The sequence below is a fragment of the Dermacentor andersoni genome, chromosome 6 (genome assembly GCF_023375885.2).
Source record: "Dermacentor andersoni chromosome 6, qqDerAnde1_hic_scaffold, whole genome shotgun sequence".
Lineage (NCBI taxonomy): Eukaryota > Metazoa > Arthropoda > Arachnida > Ixodida > Ixodidae > Dermacentor > Dermacentor andersoni.
This window is the reverse complement of record NC_092819.1, coordinates 90,160,743-90,181,960: the sequence shown is the minus strand read 5'-3', so window position 1 is coordinate 90,181,960 and position 21,218 is coordinate 90,160,743. Positions and strand designations below refer to the sequence as shown.

Below are 21,218 nucleotides of genomic sequence, written 5' to 3'. Positions count from 1 at the left end.
CCTGTACAGTGTATATGCAACGCAGGTTACTACATCTTCAAGCACACAACACATGAACACGAAGAAAGAAACGCCACTAATTTCAACTCAGGCAGTGTTCGAGCCCTTTTTCTTAGCTATACATAGAGACAATGCTCACATAATTGAAGATGACGAACACGAGATATCTTCATGTGTGCATTTTTCATTACGTGATGTGACTTATTGATCTGCAACCTATTCCATTTGTTCATAGCCAACTCAAGCGTATCAAGTGTTTTTGCGACAGGAATGCGTGCATTGTTTGTTATTAGGTAAAGCAGCCAGACTGTGTCCAAGAAGTCTGTCATTTTTATTTACCAGAAGAGGCTAGAGGTTAGTACAGATGAAAAAAAAAATCACGTCACGTGCTGTTATTCTGGTTATTCGCCACATTCGTCTGTAGGTCGCGTTGTACAATTTCCGAGGATGCAAACCTGGGGAGACAATAAAAATTACGGTTAGGATTCAGGGTGTCTTAAGGTATTACTACTGATAATTAGAGACCAGAATTTTCGTAACGAAATGTGGGTTTCAGCTGCCTAAAATAGGCACTTAAAGCTTTGTTTTAGAGAAGACAGGGGCCGGAACAGGCACTGTTACCTGTTTGCAAACCGCGCCATTCTATATGCATTGACTGTTTGTCGTCCAATTTGACCGTGAGAAGCTGACGCAGCGTTCCCTTGCGAGGCCTCAAAGGCAGCAATCATATAGTGCAAGCCGTCGCTTCCCGGGGCTTTGCTGAGTACACGAATTCAATTGAATTCTGGAATTTTTAGTGTCAAGATCAAGATTTCATTATGAAGCACGTCGTATTGGGGGACTCCGGATTAGTTTTGACCACCAAGGGATCTCTAACATTCCCCCAATGCACGGGACAGGGGCTCTATTGCATTTCGCCTCCATCGAAATGCAGCCGCCGCGGTCAAGATGTGATCCCACGACCTCGCGCTTAGCGGCGCCCCACCATAGCCGCTCAGCCACCGCGGCGGGTCTGGGTGCAGGAGGGGCCACTTATTTGTAAAGGGACATATTCAGCCAAGAAACTTATTACGGAGAATCTCACACTATCAGCAGGTAGCGTATATATGTCAGGAAATAATACGGAACAAGCACGAACAGCCCAAAATGCGCCATGAAAGATACTAAACGGTTACTAGAAGAAGCTAAAGCACAAGCCCAGTGGATTAAAGTCAACAAAAATTCTTGTAAAGAAAAAACGCGGTAAGTTATGAATGTTTACAAGTATTTTAGAAATTCAGAAGTACAATAACACATCACCATCATTTTTAGGTGAGGGGTTTCAATTTGGGCTGCTTCTCCCTTGAAATAAGCTTGTAAGATAAAAGACGCGCGCTCAGTATCGACATAGGTGAACAGAGCACTTCTGTATTTTTCTATATTTGACAGCTTCATGCCCTCTGCGATTCTTGAGGGTTCTCCTCTGAGAACCTCCTAGAGTATTTTGAGCAGGAAAAAGAATGCACGTTCCCTCTTTCTATGAAAGACCTCTTTGTACAATCATTTTCGACAGTTGCTGCCACACAATACGTTCCCTCTTTCTATGAAAGACCTCTTTGTACAATCATTTTCGACAGTTGCTGCCACACAATCATGGGATTCAATAAACTTGTGTTACGGAGGGGTAGCTGTGTCACGACTAGTGAATTGTTGATAGGGGCTCTTCGTTAAGCGCTATTTGTATACCGCAAAGTTTGTTCTACACAATGTGTTTCTCTCTTTATCACAGGTTTGAGCACAACAGTATGCACTCCTCACATGCACTTGTGCAACAAAGCGAGGGGCGGCCGAGTCAACGGCAGAGTTTATTGCTCATGTCGCAAAGTTCAGATGAGCCGCCATTGGCTGGTATGTCTGCACAAGCGCACAAAGGAGCGGCGACACGAAGAAAGGGGACCGGGCGTAACGACAAGTGACAGTATTTCGAGGGGACTTCTCACGCTTCCGCCTACTACACACGCGGCGCAATCTACAGTCAACAACCTTGACAAGCCACAGTGTACGATACACCTTTATCACAATTCTGATCCTTGTTCTAGCAAATCCCCACCTGCAGTGTAACATGAAGTTGCGTGTCCGCAGCCGAAGAGGGAATATTTTTTTTTCTGACATTGTTACCGAGCGTCAGTCAGATGGTGAAAGGCCTCCCCCATTGCTGAACTAACGTTGACAACGCGAGCGCCTATACGCTCGTTATATATCTTACATGCTCCTTATATCCCAAGCCCAATAGTTTTTTCTTTTTTGATGTTGTAAGGGAATGTGCACACGTTGTCATGCTGTTGTTGTTGTTGGATGACGACGCCGAAACAAACCCAGGGCCTGCTAATAATTATAGTATAAACAATATTCACGTCTTGGTTGCGATAGTCCCGTTGTCAGTAAAGTAGATGTACGTCACACTGAGATGATGCAAATGCTAACCAAAGTACGAAGCGACCAAGAAGAACAGAAACAAAAGGCACTTGACATAACAATCGGACTTTGCGCGGTCGAATTGGTTGTTCCATCGTTGAAATGGTCTCAGCATGACAAAGACCCGCCCAGGTATTGTGATCAGTGCACTTAGAAATATAAGTGCAATAACAAGTTGACTCAGTGAACTTGAACACAAGTCACGTCGTGACAACCAGTTATTCTACGGGTTATTGGACAGTCCTGGGGAAAGCTATAGGCGCAGTCGGAGTGTCACGCTCACGAGTCGCTTTCCCATGTTTTAAATTTAACACTTCCTGTTGGCAGCATTAATCACGCACATTGTTTGGGCACGCACGTCTTGGCTGAACCCCTTACCAATAATTTTGTTCCTCAAAATTGAAGGAAAGCATCCTTTCGCAGCGTTCAAAATTTCATGGATCGGGCGTTTCGATCGCTGAGGGTGTCTACTGAGCTACACGCCAATGTCGAAAGGAATCTACTGAATTCGGCAAGAACAGGGCCCAGCAGTAGACACTTCGTCTTAAAAAGCTACAGAGTTTCGACTGCTCTATCGTGCAAATATCTCGGCATTTAACTTTCATCGGACTTATCTTGGACAACGCATGTAACAACTGTCTAAACCAAAGCTTCTCAATCTCTCGGCTACCTGTGTAGAAACTTGCGTAACGCGCCTTCTAATGTGCCAAAACTAACATATCTTACTTACGTTCGCCCACAACTAGAATGCGCTTCATCCACATGATCACCATATCAAGATTATCTAATCCGTATGTTCGAAGCCGATCAGAATAAGGCAGCCAGATTCATCTCCGACAACTACGACTATCACTCGAGCATTACCCGAATAAAACAAGACCTTTCATTTCAGTCATTATAACATCGCCGCGTCATTGCTCTTTTATGTCTGTTTCACAAGTACATTTATAGTAATAACTTTCACTGTTTGCCACTTCATGCTCCTGTGCGCACATCTCGTCGCATTCACAACGCACTTAGTTTCAGGCGCATTCATGGTAAAACGCAGGCATTTAACTCATCACCACTACCAAGAGATATTGCACATTGGAACAGTCTCCCGGATCGCACTGCATCTATCTCCAATCGTGAAACATTCCGTGATAACCTGAATTCGTTGCGTATTAATATTGTATAACAATGTCGCACATTGCTAGTTTTGTCATGCAATTACTGTTGCCCCCCTTACTCAATGCCATTCAATGGGCCTTTAAGGTAACGTGAATAAATAAACAAACAAGAATAAAATAAAAACTTCGCGTATTGTCCCGCTACAGATCATGTTTGCTAACTTCGCTCAGGCGTGGATTCTGTCCCTAACAATAACAGCCGTTCTTCCGAAGGCATTAACAGTGCACGTACAGCGTGATCATAGTTGAATAATGACCCAAATCGTAAGCAGGTCTTTGTATTCTATGTTAACGTGCTCAGCATAGGAAATAAATCATGAATCTTCGTCACCTATAACAGACACGTGTTCAGATGATATAGTCATCCTTACGGAAACGTGGCTCTCGAATAAGATCGCTGACCGTGAAATGTTTGAACACGAAGGGGGCCATGAATTCTTTCTTCGTAATCTCGGGCAACACACCGGCGGCGGAGAGCTTGTAGTCGTGTCACGATGTCATATCTTGCCCAGAGAGAACTTTTTACACTCATTGGGAATTTTTTGGCACTCGTACAGGCCCTCGATTGCAAAGACTTCATTTTTAATAGTGCCTGCTACCGTTGCCCTTTGTAATTTTGAAGATGGTCACGTGACAACCTGCGTCACGCCCGACCAGAATACGCTGGCGCAAATCACATAAAGTGTCCCTCCATACAGCCATCGGTAAGTAAACCTGTTAGCTCGCCGTCTAGCCCGCCAGCATGAGCTAGTAAATTTCTTCGCTGTTTCGCATATTTATTGTTACCACTGCTTATCAGCAAGCAGCATTATAATTTTCGTAAAAACTTAGCATTCTGCTTATTGATTTTGCGAGTCTTTTACATTGCCTTAATGCTCCATCCAAAGCGTAAATGGGTGCGTATAAACACCGGCAGCTGCAAAGCTGGTTTTACAAAATATGTGCCATATCATTTTTTTTGGTACCCGTTATTCGAGGGGACATGCGGGCGTAACCAACCGTCGAAAGCCGACCCTTTGGTGTGCACTGACCTTTCCATCGCCGCAATCAGTACCGTCAACAGCGTATGCGTACTTGTAGAGGTCGCTACCTTCCTTGTAGTAGCATTTCAAGTAACAGTCTTTTGCGCCCCATGCCTGGAAAGAAATTACATGGCGTTCATCTCAGTTGTTTCGAAATTTGCATGGTTAAAACACAGGAAAAATATAGTTCTTTTTCCTTTCAATCGTAAAAAAGCTAATGTAGGGCAAAATTTATTCGGTCAGGCCAAAAAGAATAATCTAGCAATAATAATAATAATAATAATAATAATAATAATAATAATAATAACAATAAAAAGAACAGCGCGGAGGTTTCTACGAACAAGCTTGATTGCCGTTACTGGGTAACCACTAATCAAACACGTTAGTCGAATGCCACGCCAACAAATTTAGAAAATGAATTGGTATAACCTGAAGATCCTACCTAAATCGTGGCGGGTAAAACCGCGAACGTCTGGGCATGCACAGAACAAATCGAACGACGCGGACGTTGACTGTCAGCTGATTTATTGATGAAATGAAAGGTATTTAGAACAACAGAAAAGAGGAAACTACGCATACACCAGTAAAAACAAATCACTGGAGAATAATCGTTTTTCAGCTCGTTTTTGCAATATTTTATGCTGTTTATATCATGAATTCATACAAACTTGGTCAGTTTTCAGTCTCTCGATTGCATAGAAAGCCTAACAAACCATTGCACTGGTGTTATGACGCTTAAAAGTGTACTCTCTATATTGCTTGAACAGCTGAAATGCAATCTGCCCAGCACGGGGCGTTGTGACTTTTTTGTGATGGCTGTGTCGCACGAGATACATCGGCTGTGTTTGAAGTTTGCACTTCGACCAGCAAATGAGAGTATTCATTAATGCGATTAGCGTTCTTTAGGTACCATACGTATTTTTAGGTCTCCCAGTATACGTATCTTTAGGTCTGCCGATACCCATGTATAACCTCATTCGCCGCTGATTTCTGTGAAAAAATAAATAAAAAACTTTAAAACTTCTCCGGTCAAGTATACTGATCGATTTCAAGCGCTCCAGAGGGCTCTCGCGGAGCAGCTCAAGTTCGGCTGTTTGAAATCGGGCATTCAGAATACATTTACCTGGTTCGCTCAGAAAGCCACGCTAGGTAGCAACACGCGGATGTTCTCCCACCTTCGACGTGGGAGGGCGTCCAAGATCCTGCGGAAACTTTGTCACGAACGTGGCTACCGCCATTGCTCTGGAAGCAATACAAGGGCTTTCTCTGGGCCCAATGTCCAGAGGGCTCCGCTTCGCTGGAAGCCGAGTTGGAGCTAGGCAGAAGGCAGTTGAATGTACCATAATTCTCAGTGTTTTGCCCGCACCGGCATGCCACACATCTCGGAGGCCATGCACGCACTTCGCGGGCGTACTGCTAGATGGCGCAATGTGTCTAGCGGGAAGCGCGAGAAAGGAGCCTGGCTGGAGTACACGCCTCGCACATGACGCTCTCGACTGTGGCAGTAAGGTCTGTCCCTGTATAGATTGTTCCACTGTAATCGCATTACGTCGAAGCTGATGGCGACATGGGCTGTGTCGGATTTTTTTGTTGTGCAATATTTTGATACCAATAGTGCGGACGAGGCGTACTACAAGGCACACTGCCGCCGTCATGTTGCCACGCAATTCACGTCTAATGCGTTGCTCGCGTGCTCGCGGTTATTGGATCTCAGTGACGCGAAGCGGCTTGAAATCAAAAACGGCGAAGCGAAGTGGAAACATCAAGCTCGGCATTCGTTCCCTTGTGTGGTGCGTAACGCCAACATGCCACATCAAGTATAGTCAAAACACCGTCCGAGCAGTTCAAGTGGAGTGCTAACGCTTGCTATCGCCGTCAGTGTTTGGTCCTTCCGGGGGAATTGCCAAACATATAGAACACGATTCGGACAAACCACACGAAGAGGACTAGCATACTAATGGACATCGTTACGGTTTATATTTATTGGTAAACGGGAACGGTCGCTGTGCAAAGTCAGCTGGACAACAAGACAAACAGGACAATGTGTTTGCCATGTATTGTGCCCATAGACAGGTTTCTGGAAAAACTGGGAAAATTATGCAATCATGTATCCTATTATGAAGCAGGCTAAATACCATTTTCTTTTCGTTGCTAGCGTAAATAATATTTCTGCGAAGCTTTCGCTTCAGTATCCGTCTGCAAACTTTGTCTGTGTAGATTGAATGACGCTGTTCTGAGTAAAGGTCCCAAAGTGACTGATGTGGCGACGTGTACTGGCATGTCCCATTAGCAACCTAAATAGATTATTCCTTTATATCACTGAAAACCGAGAGACTGACGTTAAGCTATCGCGTACTGAAAATGTTGCAGGTCGATATTCAGTCTAGCACTGAAGTACGGATACTTATTTTGCAAAGGGCAACGAATAAGGTTTTTGAAAGCAGACGAGATGTACCTAATATAAAAGACTACAAAGCACCATCATATTGCGAAAAGAATGTTTGCAAAACCTGCCTGATCGAAGTGGTAAATACATCTAAACGCTAATTAAACGAGCTTAATAAGTTCACCTTAATGACCTTTTCAAATGCAGCAAACATAGGTGCCATGGCTCTACTCATTAAGGGGAGTTTCATAATTGAAGTTTCCATCTCCATGAAATTTCTCCATCTCAATAATATTGAAAATTGAAGGAACCTTCAAAGCAGACGTGAAACGTATGTTCACATAAGGAAACGCAATTTTATTTTACTTGACTTGTAAAAAAAAAATGAAGTCAATCAAAGACAGTCAATGCTTGCACGAAGTGAAAATTTCTTGTTTTTTCTTTAACCGCACAAAAATGACAACTCTCAGTACCACACCAACTAAGCTTTCCTGAAAAACCACTATATTGCAGGACAAAATGCAACAAGCAAAGTAGAAGGCATAATAGAGAACAAAGCAAACAATACAAATGGCACAGATTCTGTCACAACTGCCGCAAGTGCTTGCGAGATGTCAGAACTGGAGGCCCGTGTGATTATTTTCGGCAGAGCATCAATGCGTCTTGTGCGACCACGATGCAATGAGCACCCGCATAGTAATACGGACAGAATTTTTTCAGGAGGTTCACCGACATATCGCAAACGACAATCGCTATTGTGCGTCCAGTCGCAACCTTTCATGGCTGTATCTTCTACAAGAGAACGGTATTTTTAAAACTACGTATTTACCGAAAATAAAATAGCTTAGCCTGACGCGCCATGCTAAACGTCCAGCTAGTGATCTTGCGCGCAGTGACAAACTAAACGTGAATTCACTTCATCCCATTCCTTTCTGTCCGAGTGATCCGCCGGACGGAATAGGTCCACGAAAAAAAAAGCATACTGTAGGTTGTTGACTCATGGCTGTGCCTGCAGAACGTAAAATTCGAGGTCTAGCATTCATGTCCCGCATCAAAGGAGGATCGAAATTTCTTCTACTTATTCAGTCCAGCCGCTGTTTCGCAACAGTATTGGTAGAAATATTTCTGAGTCATAAAGCTACATTGGCGCTGTAAGGCGCGTCGTAGCGGGACGCGATGGGTGAATTTGCACTTTTTGATGCTGTTCAAAGTGCTCCAAAATCAAACTGCGCGAGCGTTTACCCACTTCTGTGTGGCCGGCGCCGCCACCAACAATAGCAACCGTAACCTCGCTGAATAAGTAGAACGCAACAGTCGCCAAGCTACGCTTGTTATTAATACGTTAGTATTGATAACATTCTCATCGCTATAAATGCGTTTGGTCCATTGAAAATTACCGTCACTGTACACATATGAAGTTGTATATGTACATACAAGTTGAAAAAAAGTGCAGGAGCACGTAGAAAACCCAAAAGAAGCATTTATTTTTGACGTACCGGCCGGGGTCTGGCCTTCGTGAAGAGTGTGATTACGAGAACAGAGAGTTAAATTTATACATTTTAACGCGAAAGCGTCAGGGGCCCCGTTTCGGAGAACACCCAGTGTTGGCGTCGGTGGAGTTATCCGTGAGCGAAAATTTCCGCATATATTTAGGTATATGTACATGGCACGCCTTACTTATATGACATGCGGTAAATGCAGGATATATTGCCACACCGTCTATCACTAAAGCTGCTCCTACCTTGTTTTACATTCTTGACGAGGTTATTCCTCGGAAATTTGGGAATGACAGCCCACAAGCAAATTCCATAAAACAAAACACCGACAGCGCATGCCCTTAATGTTAAATCTTCTCAGACTGAAGTATTAAAAGTGCGAAACAACAACAGAAGATCGGCCTACGCAAGAGGCCGCGTTTCTACCAGAAAGCTCGCCTTCGTCTATATAGTGTTTGCTGCCAGCGTTTCCCTGTAAACATTACGGTTACAGACGCTGCAGTTGCCGGGAAGCGTGAGAAGCATTGAGGGATGTCTGAATACTATCGCGTTAAAGGCGAAGCTTAAGCGTCTTCCAGTTTTGCTCTGTAAAGGCGAAGAGAGAGAGAGAGAGAAGGGAAGACAGAAAGGCAGGGAGGTTAACTAGACTGAGTCCAGTTTGCTACCCTACACGTGGGGAGGGGAATGGGGAGTGAAAGAGGGAGAGAGAGAACTTAGGTATAGGATGTCTACAGTCTGGCACTCAAGTCTGTTTCCCTCAGGTAGCGAAAAAGCGAAGTATACTAGTGCAACTTGTAAGAAGAAGCCACAACAAAGAGATGGAATGAGGGGACGCATCTAATGGTATACTACCTTTGGGCCTTCTGTAGAGAAATGTAGCAAACTGGTTGTAACTTCCTGTATGTTTTGTTTCTTATAGCCGGTGCTCTGGACCACTCTCAATTGCACTTCGCTCCTCGAAGAGGCAGGACGTGTGTCCAGTGAGCTCCTGAACAACACCTTGCAATGGAGTGAACGCGCTTTAAAGCCCCATAGGTACGGAACCTCAAATAAGTGCGACATAATGTCTCTCGAATTTACTGCTGAATCGCCGCTGCATTTTTTGATGAACGTTCGTTATCTCAAGACTGTTGGCGGGCAGTTATTTGACGTCTCCTGACCCTTGCCAGAAACACTGACACTCTGCATCCGCATAACATGATGGCCTCGCTTATATTTGCTTCATGCTAAAAAAAAGAAAGAAAGAAAGAAATAAGGACATGTAGCATATACTTACCGTGTCAGCTTTTCCATAGCCGAACTCATAGTACACTTTCCTGCAGAAATCGTCCCTTTTCACCTTGGCTCCTGGTAAGTATTTTGAACGAGCACGACGAAGCTTTTTGTTTAAGCGGCTCAAACAGGTGTAATTTGGACGGCTGAAACAAAATAAAAAAAAACAATTAGCGTCACCTCTCGTCGATGCTTCACATGTTGCGAGGCCTCAGCAATGGGCAGCTTCGGACCGGACAGGTAGCGGTACAGCTTCGTGTGAATGCCACCTTAGACAGATAGAACTACAGCGATATTACTTTATGTTAACGGAAATTTCTCCTATGAGGAACGTAAATAGGGCTTTTCGCACTTTCCGGGAAAGCATTTTAGTAGTAATTCGTTTGATTTTTTTTTTATGCTTGCCTTCAGTCATTGGTTTGTGCCGTGATCTTCGAGATCAAAATGGCGCGCGCCGTAGCCACCTCGGAGGTCACGTTCTGACGTAGATTGCCGCGCCGGAATTATCGCTGTAATCGGCCCCTCCGGGCGACGCGTGATAAAAAACGAGAGGGTGAAATAGAAACGCTATAAAATACGGACCGTGATCCTGCACGAAAAGTTGTTAAAAATGTACGTGCTAAGCCCGGTGAATAATATACAGAAACATGGTTAGTCAGCAATTATTAACCGACTGCGCTTTTTCAAAGTGGAAACCTTACTCGTGAAATTTCTGAAGAGTTAATTCTTCCGAAGGACCGCACCTTCCTTTTCGCCAATAAATGGCGTTAGAGAAAGTGACCATCCTGCAACTGCCTCAGTTGTTATCCGGAAGAATTGAAACCCTCCTTAGCAATTTCGATAAATATTCTAATGCAGTCTTAGCAATAGCTTTCCGAGCTCGCGCGTGAATGAACAGAAACGATTCCAGTTTTGCGCAGAGTGAAGCATGAAGGAGGTGTGCTTACTTGTAGAAATTCATTATTTCTCTTGCACAGCAACGGGAAAAGGAGTACATTTGAGGAACTTTGAATTCGTAGCTCATCATGTAGCCATCGCTCCAAGGACAGTCCTGTGAACCAATCATACCTGGAGGCCAACCTCTTGGCGCGCTCCCGTCGTGCATGCATCCTAGTCTGAAATGAAATGTGAGAAAGAAGATGTTGAGTAAATGTGTTCACAATTAGGTGATAACAACGCCGACATCTTCGAAAACGAGACCGTTACTCAAGGGTGAAAGCTTCTTTTTGACGTTCTTCGATTACCCCTCTTTTGTGAAGGACGATTTTATCCCGTACCTGCGAATTTCCGCATCTCATCACACTGCCTAATTCTCCTCAGCCATCCTTTTCTGCTTTTTTTCTTTCTTTGGCACGCATCCTACTGTTCTACGAGACCGCAGTTTATCTGCTGTACGCATGCTTAAGCATGCTTGACTCTTCTTATTCTTCCTATCAATTAGCGCATCAACTACACCCGTTTGCTATCTTATCTATACCGCCCTTTTCCCACATCTTGACGTTGTACCTATCATTTCCCATTCCTTCTCGCATTGCGCGGTACTTAGTTTTTCTCGAACTGTATCGCGGTATATAAGTGCTGGTCGAATAGACTAATTGTATATCTTTCTTTTTAATAATAACCACAAGTTGCAATAATCACTCGAGTATGTCTGCCGCATACACTACAGCCCATTTATATCAGTAAAGAGATTCCTTTTTCACGATTCGGGGGACCTATTACTAGGAATACTTCTTGTTGGGCTAGTTCGTCATGCCTAGCTATTAGCAAAGAAGCCCAAATTAATAACACACTGAACAAAGAGACGGAACGATCGCTCATCCCGTCCCCTTCCTCTGCGTGTTGCTAATTGGTAGTCCTCTTCTAATGCCTATTACGACGTGGTATAGACAAGCGCCCAGCTACTACAAATACGAGCGTTTTCAAGGCTAATTAACAGCGCTAACATGAAAAGTTTAGTGATCTGTACCTTAGCAAGATTGATGAATGCTTATGTGATCTGGTCTTAGGTGATCGTGTCCTTAAGGTATTTCGTTACATGGACAATTACATGATCATTAGTAGTAGCGACGAAATTGGATCGGTTGTTATCTCAGTGAGCGAACAACCTAATGCAAACAGAGGAGGGCTAACGTCTACTAAAAAAAATGCCCCTGAGTGACACAACACAATTTCTGGAGATTTCCTTGCCGTTTGCTGTACCGCTTGTGGCTGGGAGTAGCGTTCACAAACTCATACTCCTATCGTTTGGGAATGGCCGAGAGCCCGATGTGCGATTCCTGTGGGTGCGAGGAGACCATCGAGCACCTTTTGTGTACCTGCCACCGCTACAATGTACAACGCCTCTCTCCGCGGGAAAATTTACACCGACTGGACTTAAGACCGTTCACCGAGTCAAAGATACTCGGACCGTGGCCACGCCCGTCACTGGCACGAAAAGCGAATCGTGCATTAGTGCAATACCAAATCATTGACAACATTGAATCCAGAGCATACACTCTCGGTCTGTTCTTAGACCTCCGGAAAGCTTTTGACTGCGTACAGCATGAAATTCTTTTGAGTAAGCTGAACAGTTACGGTATACGCGGAATAGCTCTAAACTTGCTGAAAAGTTACTTAAATAACAGAATACAATACGTTAAATGGAATAATTTTGTTTCGGACCGTTTGCGCATTACCCAAGGGGTTCCGCAGGGGTCTATATTAGGTCCACTTTTGTTCTTATTGTATATAAATGACATCTGTAACATACCTGATTCCCCAGATTTGGTTATGTACGCTGACGATACAAATATTTTTTTCACATCACGCACTCTGCCGGAATTAGAAACTATCGTGAACGCTTATTTGGTAAAATTATACGCTTGGATGCAGGCGAATAAGTTCAGTTTAAACTTGTCAAAAACGAGGTACATAATTTTCAGACCCATTAATGCCTCAGTTCATTACACACTTAACCTAATATACGCCAACACAAAACTGCAACAGGTAACAACTCAGAAATTTCTTGGTGTCTGGTTTAATGAGCACTTATCATGGAACACACATATTTCAAAACTTATTACGGACCTTAGTAAAACTGTAGGTTGTCTTTACCGGATCATCGATCTCTTGCCAGTTTCCCTAAAGGTGTCCATATACTATGCACTATTTTTTTCCAAATTGTCCTATTGTGCACTGGTCTGGGGCACTACAACAATAAGTAACTTACAGAAGTTATTGCTTTTACAAAAGAAGGCATTGCGGGCTATTGAGGGTTACCATGGTAGGCCCGAAAACCTACCAACATTACCACTCTATCATAAGCATAATTTACTTAAAGCAAACCATGTTTACACATATCGCCTGTTACAGTACATCCATCGTAATCGTTTGTATTCCATTGCTCCAAACCGCCCTCCTCCTAAATATCCCCTTCGGCAACACAGAAACTTGGTCCCTAAAACGAGGACAAATTACGGCAAACAAAAGCTCGATTACCAAATTACAGTTGTTCTCAATAACCCATCTTTAAGCGTCATGTTTGATCTCTCTAAGAACAAATTTAAAAAAGACATAAAAAAGTTACTAATTAGCACTGACTCAATATGATGTCAGTTTTTCACTTAGCGAAGCGTCTCTTGTTTTCGTATCAAGTTGTTTATGTGTGTGTTTTCTTTATCGACCTCATGCCATGTTTATACACTGCCTTTGATTTATGGTGCACTGTCTTTGTATTAAAAGTAATATTTTTTCACGGTAATATTGTCGTTTCATGAAATGTAGTTTGTTCACTATCATACTATGATGCAATGTATTTGATGCAATGTTGTTTTGATGCAATGTATTTTTCACTATCATACTATGTTAATATTTATTTCTGTGTTGCTCACTGCTGTATTGGCTATTTGGGGAACTGTGACCTCGTCAGGCTTTACCGCCTTTTGTCGCAGTTCCCTCTTTCATCTTTGAAAGAAAATAAACCTCAACTTCAACTTCAACTTCAACTTGAAGTGCACCTGTCCGGAGCCAGAGATTCTTAGCGCCCTCTGCTGTGTCGCAGGTCTGACCGCCGCCGTGATCAGTTGCTTCGCAGCTGCTGGGGACTGAGGGCCGGGGTTTGATTGTTGTGTTCATATAGGAGGTTGTGGCCAAGTACTGCACCAGGGTGGCCAATCCTGCTCTGGTGAGGGAGTGCGTTACCGGTTCTGGTCACCGGGATCAGGCCACACTCCAGGCCTGTTTATGCAATTTTATCAACACGCGGATTTTTTTTTTAATCCGGTGGAAAATTGCGCGGCACCGGAATTCGAACCACGGACCTCTTGCACGCGGTTCGAATCCCGGTGCCGCGCAATTTTCCGGACAGGCCGCCATTGGAATATGAACCTGGCAACGTTTAACGCTAGAACGTTATCTAGTGAGGCGAGTCTAGCAGTGCTATTGGACGAATTAGAGGGCAGTAAATGGGATATAATAGGGCTCAGTGAAGTTAGGAGGCCAAAAGAAGCATATACAGTGCTCAGAAGCGGGCACGTCCTGTGCTACCGAGGCTTAGCGGAGAGACGAGAACTAGGAGTAGGATTCCTGATTAATAAGAATATAGCTGGTAACATACAGGAATTCTAAAGCATTAACGAGAGGGTGGCAAGTCTTGTTCTGAAACTTAATAAGAGGTACAAAATGAAGGTTGTACAGGTGTACGCCCCTACATCCAGTCATGATGACCAGGAAGTCGAAAGCTTCTATGAAGACGTGGAATCGGCGATGGGTAGAGTGAAAACAAAATACACTATACTGATGGGCGATTTCAATGCCAAGGTAGGCAAGAAGCAGGCTGGAGACAAGGCAGTGGGGGAATATGGCATAGGCACTAGGAATAGCAAGGGAGAGTTATTAGCAGAGTTTGCGGAACAGAATAATATGCGGATAATGAATACCTTCTTCCGCAAGCGGGATAGTCGAAAGTGGACGTGGAGGAGCCCGAACGGCGAGACTAGAAATGAAATAGACTTCATACTGTGCGCTAACCCTGGCATCATACAAGATGTGGACGTGCTCGGTAAGGTGCGCTGCAGTGACCACAGGATGGTAAGAACTCGAATTAGCCTAGACCTGAGGAGGGAACGGAAGAAACTGGTACATAAGAAGGTACATAAGAGGGAAAATAGAGGAATTCCAGATCAAGCTACAGAACAGGTATTCGGCTTTAACTCAGGAAGACCTTAGTGTTGAAGCAATGAACGACAATCTTGTGGGCATCATTAAGCAGTGTGCAATAGAGGTCGGCGGTAACTCCGTTAGACAGGATACCAGTAAGCTATCGCAGGAGACGAAAGATCTGATCAAGAAACGCCAATGTATGAAAGCCTCTAACCCTACAGCTAGAATAGAACTGGCAGAACTTTCGAAGTTAATCAACAAGCGTAAGACAGCTGACATAAGCAAGTATAATATGGATAGAATTGAACAAGCTCTCAGGAATGGAGGAAGCCTAAAAGCAGTGAAGAAGAAACTAGGAATTGGCAAGAATCAGATGTATGCGTTAGGAGACAAAGCCGGTAATATCATTACTAATATGGATGAGATAGTTCAAGTGGCTGAGGAGTTCTATAGAGATTTATACAGTACGAGTGGCACCCACAATGATAATGGAAGAGAGAATAGTCTAGAGGAATTCGAAATCCCACAAGTAACGCCGGAAGAAGTAAGGAAAGCCTTTGGAGCTATGCAAAGGGGGAAGGCAGCTGGGGAGGATCAGGTAACAGCAGATTTGTTGAAGGACGGTAGGCAGATTGTTCTAGAAAAACTGGCCACTCTGTATACACAATGCCTCATGACTTCGAGCGTACCGGAATCTTGGAAGAACGCTAACATAATCCTAATCCATAAGAAAGGGGACGCCAAAGACTTGAAAAACTATAGACCGATCAGCTTACTGTCCGTTGCCTACAACGTATTTACTAAGGTAATTGCAAATAGAATCAGGAACACCTTAGACTTCTGTCAACCAAAGGACCAGGCAGGATTCCGTAAAGGCTACTCAACAATAGATCATATTCACACTATCAATCAGGTGATAGAGAAATGTGTGGAATATAACCAACCATTATATATAGCTTTTATTGATTACGAGAAAGCGTTTGATTCTGTCGAAACCTCAGCAGTCATGGAGGCATTGCGGAATCAGGGTGTAGACGAGCCGTATATAAAGATACTGAAAGATATCTATAGCGACTCCACAGCCACTGTAGTCCTTCATAAAGAAAGCAACAAAATCCCAATAAAGAAAGGCGTCAGGCAGGGAGATACGATCTCTCCAATGCTATTCACAGCGTGTTTACAGGAGGTATTCAGAGACCTGGATTGGGAAGAATTGGGGATAAGAGTAAATGGAGAATACCTTAGTAACTTGCGCTTCGCTGATGATATTGCCTTGCTTAGTAACTCAGGGGACCAGCTGCAGTGCATGCTCACTGACCTGGAGAGGCAGAGCAGAAAGGTGGGACTAAAAATTAATCTGCAGAAAACTAAAGTAATGCTTAACAGTCTCGGAAGGGAACAGCAGTTTACGATAGGTAGCTAGGCACTGGAAGTGGTAAGGAAATACATCTACTTAGGACAGGTAGTGATTGCTGATCCGGATCATGATAGTGAAATAATCAGAGGAATAAGAACGGGCTGGGGTGCGTTTGGCAGGCATTCGCAGATCATGAACAGCAGGTTGCCATCATCCCTCAAGAGAAAAGTGTATAACAGCTGTGTCTTACCAGTACTCACGTACGGGGCAGAAACCTGGAGGCTTACGAAAAGGGTTCTACTTAAATTGAGGACGACGCAACGAGCTATGGAAAGAAGAATGACAGCTGTAACGTTAAGGGATAAGAAAAGAGCAGATTGGGTGAGTTAACAAACGCGCGTTAATGACATCTTAGTTGAAATCAAGAAAAAGAAAGGGGCATGGGCAGGACATGTAATGAGGAGGGAAGATAACCGATGGTCATTAAGGGTTACGGACTGGATTCCGAAGGAAGGGAAGCGTAGCAGGGGGCGACAGAAAATTAGGTGGGCAGATGAGATCAGGAAGTTTGGAGGGTCAACATGGCCACAATTAGTACATGACCGGGGCAGTTGGAGGAGTATGGGAGAGGCCTTTGCCCTGCAGTGAGCGTAACCAGGATGATGATGATGATGATGATGATGATGATGATGATGATGAAGTGCACCAGCTTAAGAGACCGTTTATAGTGTCCCTGTGCATAGTGTCCCGCCCACACGCACTTAGTGCTCACTCTCTACCTTCTTCCTCTTTCTATTCCCCTTTCCCCCACCCCCAGTGTAGGGCAGCAAACCAGATGCTCTTCTGGTTGACCTCCCTGCCTTTCCTGTCCTTGCTTTCTCTCTCTCTCTCCTTGCCGTTTCAGGAGAACCACGTGTGCTGGCTGTACTACCCGAGATCTTCAAAAGCGTTGCTAAACTTTTCATTCAAGCATTCTAAAGTTGTAAAAAAAACACAATAAACATGTTGTGCCTTAGGTCCTCTTTCACCAAGTCGTGTGTGCACAAAATGAGCAGGTTACGCGTCTATTAGAAGTAGGTCATCCTAGCGCTGCAGTAGCCACTGTCGCTGAACGCTTAAAAAAGTCCATTGCTTCGTGTAATTCCAACATGGCAGCAGAAAGCAATAATAACAAGAAACGAGTCATAGGTATTTCATACGTCCATTCCTTATCCCCTAAGCTAAAGAAAGGGGGAAATAGATACGACATGAACTTGTTTTTATGGCTGCCAATAAGCTAGGCAAGATTTCCGCCGCCATGCCGAGAAGGAATGAGCAGCTAAAAGAGAAAAGGCGGAGGTGCATTTATTTTGTAAAACACGAACAAATTCACAGACTGTCGTACTGGTGGAATATATAACATTCCTTTCAGCTGCGACCACTTCTATACGTAGGGCACACAGGCCATGGGATTAATCAGAGATTATTGGAGAATAAAAGGTCATTAACGAGAAGATCGCCATCTAATCTTTCTTTGCACTGTCATGAGTGTAAATGTACGCCAAAATTAGATGAATGCGCCTTTTCAAACAGGCATAAGAACGACCAAACGCGTCTAATGGTCGATCCTTGGCATATCAATAGTAATGGAAGCGCATGCGTGAAATCATCTTTGTAGCCAAAAAAAGGAAAGGAAAAACAAGCTTTTGCCGGAGTCCTCGTCTTTTCTTTCCTCTCAGTCCTCTTTGTTTTCTTTCATCTTTGAGTTTTTGCGCTACAAAGACTATGCTAAGGATGCGTTAGCCAGCCTTCGATTAACTTGCATAAAAAGAAATGAAATGTCTAAACCGTTATCTCTCGTGTAGGCTCGCGCATGTGCCTGATTGACAGGTGGTCCGGCCATACACCCGAGCATGTGCAGATAAGCTTCGTGGCTACCTTCGTTTCCGCCACAGTGCGCCCTTCAGCTGATAGTCGGCGTTTGTATTGTCTGGTTCTCTTCTCTTGCGTCTGTGTCTGCATGCCGTACCTTCTTTCACAATGACTCTCTACAAGCTACCTCCACTTTCTGTAGCTCTAAGCATATGTACTTTTTAAGTAATTTTTATTGATTGCTAAGACTAACAGTGCCAATATTTTGTCAGATCAAAAAGGCCCCAGCGTAGGGTTTGTTCTCATTGCATCTGTTCAAATTATCGATTAAAACAATAAAAGTAACGATAGTTTGCAAATTTCTTTCGTATTTTACTCGAGCTTCCCCTAATAACTGCAGTGGAAGTTATTTTGACCCCTCGGCGCGCAGTAAAGTACGAAGAGGCGCGAGTGGTCATGGCATCGACGCCGTTGTCCCCCAGAGCCAATGGGGTCCAGACTGAGCCATCGCTTATGCCAGTCGCCTCCTTTCTGCGCCTGAACGACATTACTCCATCACTGAGCTTGAACGCCTTGCGCTCCGGTAGCGAAATTTCGAACGTACCTTTTGGTTCGCAGTTTCTGCGTCATAACTGATCCCCACGCTCTTTGTTGGCTCTCCTTTTTGAAGGACCCAACAAGACGCCTCGGTCGTTAGGCCTTGCATTTCCAAATATAGACCTTCTCCATGGCGCATGAAGCAGGACGTCTGCATCAAGACACTGACTGCCTTTCCCGTCATCGTGTGGATCCACCAGCCGTCGCAGCTGCTAACCAGACGTGTGCGTTCTCTCCATCTTCGACTCGCTCCATGTCGGCAAGGAACAACGCCACGATCATGTCCTGCGCACCCTGATGGACCGCCTACGCTCCGCGCGTAGTAGCCTTTCTGTCCATATGTTCAGCCTGCGCGATGGGACTTTATGTGGTCGCAGCATCCACACTGATGGTGCCGAGCTCCTGTTCGTCGTCCAAAGGCACCTCCGACTCAAATGACTCTGGCAGCTACATGGCACTGCAACCGCTGGGCACCTGGGCGTAACTTCCAACTTGTGCAGAAGAACAGGTGTGAGACGCCGCATCTTCTGGACCGGCATTTATCGCTCTGTGCGCCGTTACGTCGCTGCTTGCGATCTGTGTCAGCGCCGCAAGACACCTGCACTGCCTCCCGCTGGTTTCCTTAACCGTACTGACGTCCTCGTGGAGCCATTTTACCGTTCGGGGATCGATCTGCTTGGCCCTTTTTATATTTTCACCACAGGAAACATGTGGATTGCAGTGTCAACACATTATATGCAACAGGATAAGCCATCATGCGAGCAGTTCCAACCAGCTGAGCTACAGATATCGCCGACTTTCTATTGAACAATGAAATCCTGCACCACGGCGCCCCACGCCAGTTACGGATCGCGGCCGTTACTTCCTATTGAAGGTCGTCGGTAATCTGCTCCACTCGTTTGCTACCGAGCACAAAGTCGCTCTACCTTTTGTTTGTGTGCGGCCCTACATTGCCCATGGAAACGTTACTTCCCTCCAAATTGCAGTCCCGAACCGCTTTCGTCCGTGATGCTACTGCTCTGGCCACCCAGTCCCGACAAATCGCTCGTGATAGTCTTACTGTCTCGCAAAGTCCCCAAAAGCGCGGTTGCAATTGTCGACACCCAGAAGCCCATAATGCACCTCTGGACACTCTCGCGTCGCGTCGGATTGTCCGAAGAAGTCATATCTCGTTACTCTGGACCGTGCAAGATCTTGCTTGAACTCTCTGAGGTGTCGTGCAAGATTGCAATGGCAGGTTAGTACTCAATGCCTCGCGAACTAAGAAGCGATGTTCCATACGTTGCTAGACTCAAGTCCTATGTGCTCCCCTTAAATGATGCTCCATAACCTGCACCGGAACACAGCCACCCCACCGGGAGGGTGATGTTGTAGGGAAGAGAACGAAGGTGTCCCTAGAAGGAGACGACGAAGACTGTGGCTGCTGCTTGAACGCCATTACATCTTCCATAAATAGACACCCGTTTACACCTGCACGCTCGCCTTTTTGCTGCATGAATATTATTTCAGATATTGCATTTCTGTATATTCTTAGCTTTGACTCTCGCATTATTCTTCAAATCCCCTCCTCTGCCAAATACCAACAACAAAGCTGGCTTCTTGGTCACTCCCCCATAATGAGTGGGCGCAATAACTGTTCTAGGAATAAGCAAGTATGTAAACAGGATGCTGGTCTCCATGGTGGAAACATGTGCCGTCGCCGCAAATGACTTCAGATCCAAAGGAATCGGTGAAGGTGGCAGTTTTAGAGCCACTGTTCTACCGAAGTTGTAACGGTGAGGGGTACAGCGAGTCATATGAAACAAAAGGAACTGCCCAATCGCACTGCACAGTGTAAATCTTCAAAGCTACTTACACGTGAGCCAGTTCGTGTGCGAAGACGTAGGCACCATAGTAGGTGAGTGGACGTTCTTCGGACATGCCCACCTTCCAAGCAGTGCACGCGGTGCCCGCATAAGCGTAACCTGTCAAAAAAGAAAATTAAAGGAAAAAACTATGATCTGTGTATTTCTTTGTAATCCTTCCTTGTTTCACTGCTGTTTTAGCAGTGAGGTGACGTAGTGAGGTGACGTAGGCAACCGAGTGATGATTACCTCTGTGGCTATCCCTGTTAACTAAGAGCTCTGTCCATCAGTTACTATGCACACGTGTGTGAGGTGTAATGGAGTAATTAGACTTGATTTAGAAGAAACTGCCTTCCTGAGGATACTTGGATGCATATATATATATATATATATATATATATATATATATATATATATATATATTTAAGCCAACAGACAATGAAGATGAGCATAGCATCGGGGAAATTAGCTGTCGCTGAAATTGAAACGTAGAAAATCAAGAGGCAAAGGGAAACGAAAGTGGACGAAAAGATAGCGTGCCGGCGGTGGGAGCCGAACCCAAAACCTCCGCATTACTATAGTGCATTGCTCTACCAACTGCGCTCCGGCGACGGTTAGCAATTCGTCC

The 21,218-nt window shown here is 44.6% G+C and overlaps 1 protein-coding gene across 1 annotated transcript in view; it reads right to left on the bottom strand.

Moving 5' to 3' along the window:
• Positions 1-188: 188 nt before the first annotated feature.
• The window catches only part of LOC126523003 (A disintegrin and metalloproteinase with thrombospondin motifs like), a 76,568-nt gene continuing 55,538 nt past the window's right edge, over positions 189-21,218 (bottom strand). Inside the window, exons 11-15 of the mRNA XM_072288804.1 lie at positions 20,602-20,710; positions 10,747-10,914; positions 9,804-9,945; positions 4,655-4,759; positions 189-455 (exon numbers count right to left, since the gene is read on the bottom strand). Of these exons, the coding sequence (XP_072144905.1) occupies positions 402-455; positions 4,655-4,759; positions 9,804-9,945; positions 10,747-10,914; positions 20,602-20,710 (578 nt within the window). The 3' untranslated portion in view covers positions 189-401. The remainder of the gene's footprint in view (positions 456-4,654; positions 4,760-9,803; positions 9,946-10,746; positions 10,915-20,601; positions 20,711-21,218) is intronic.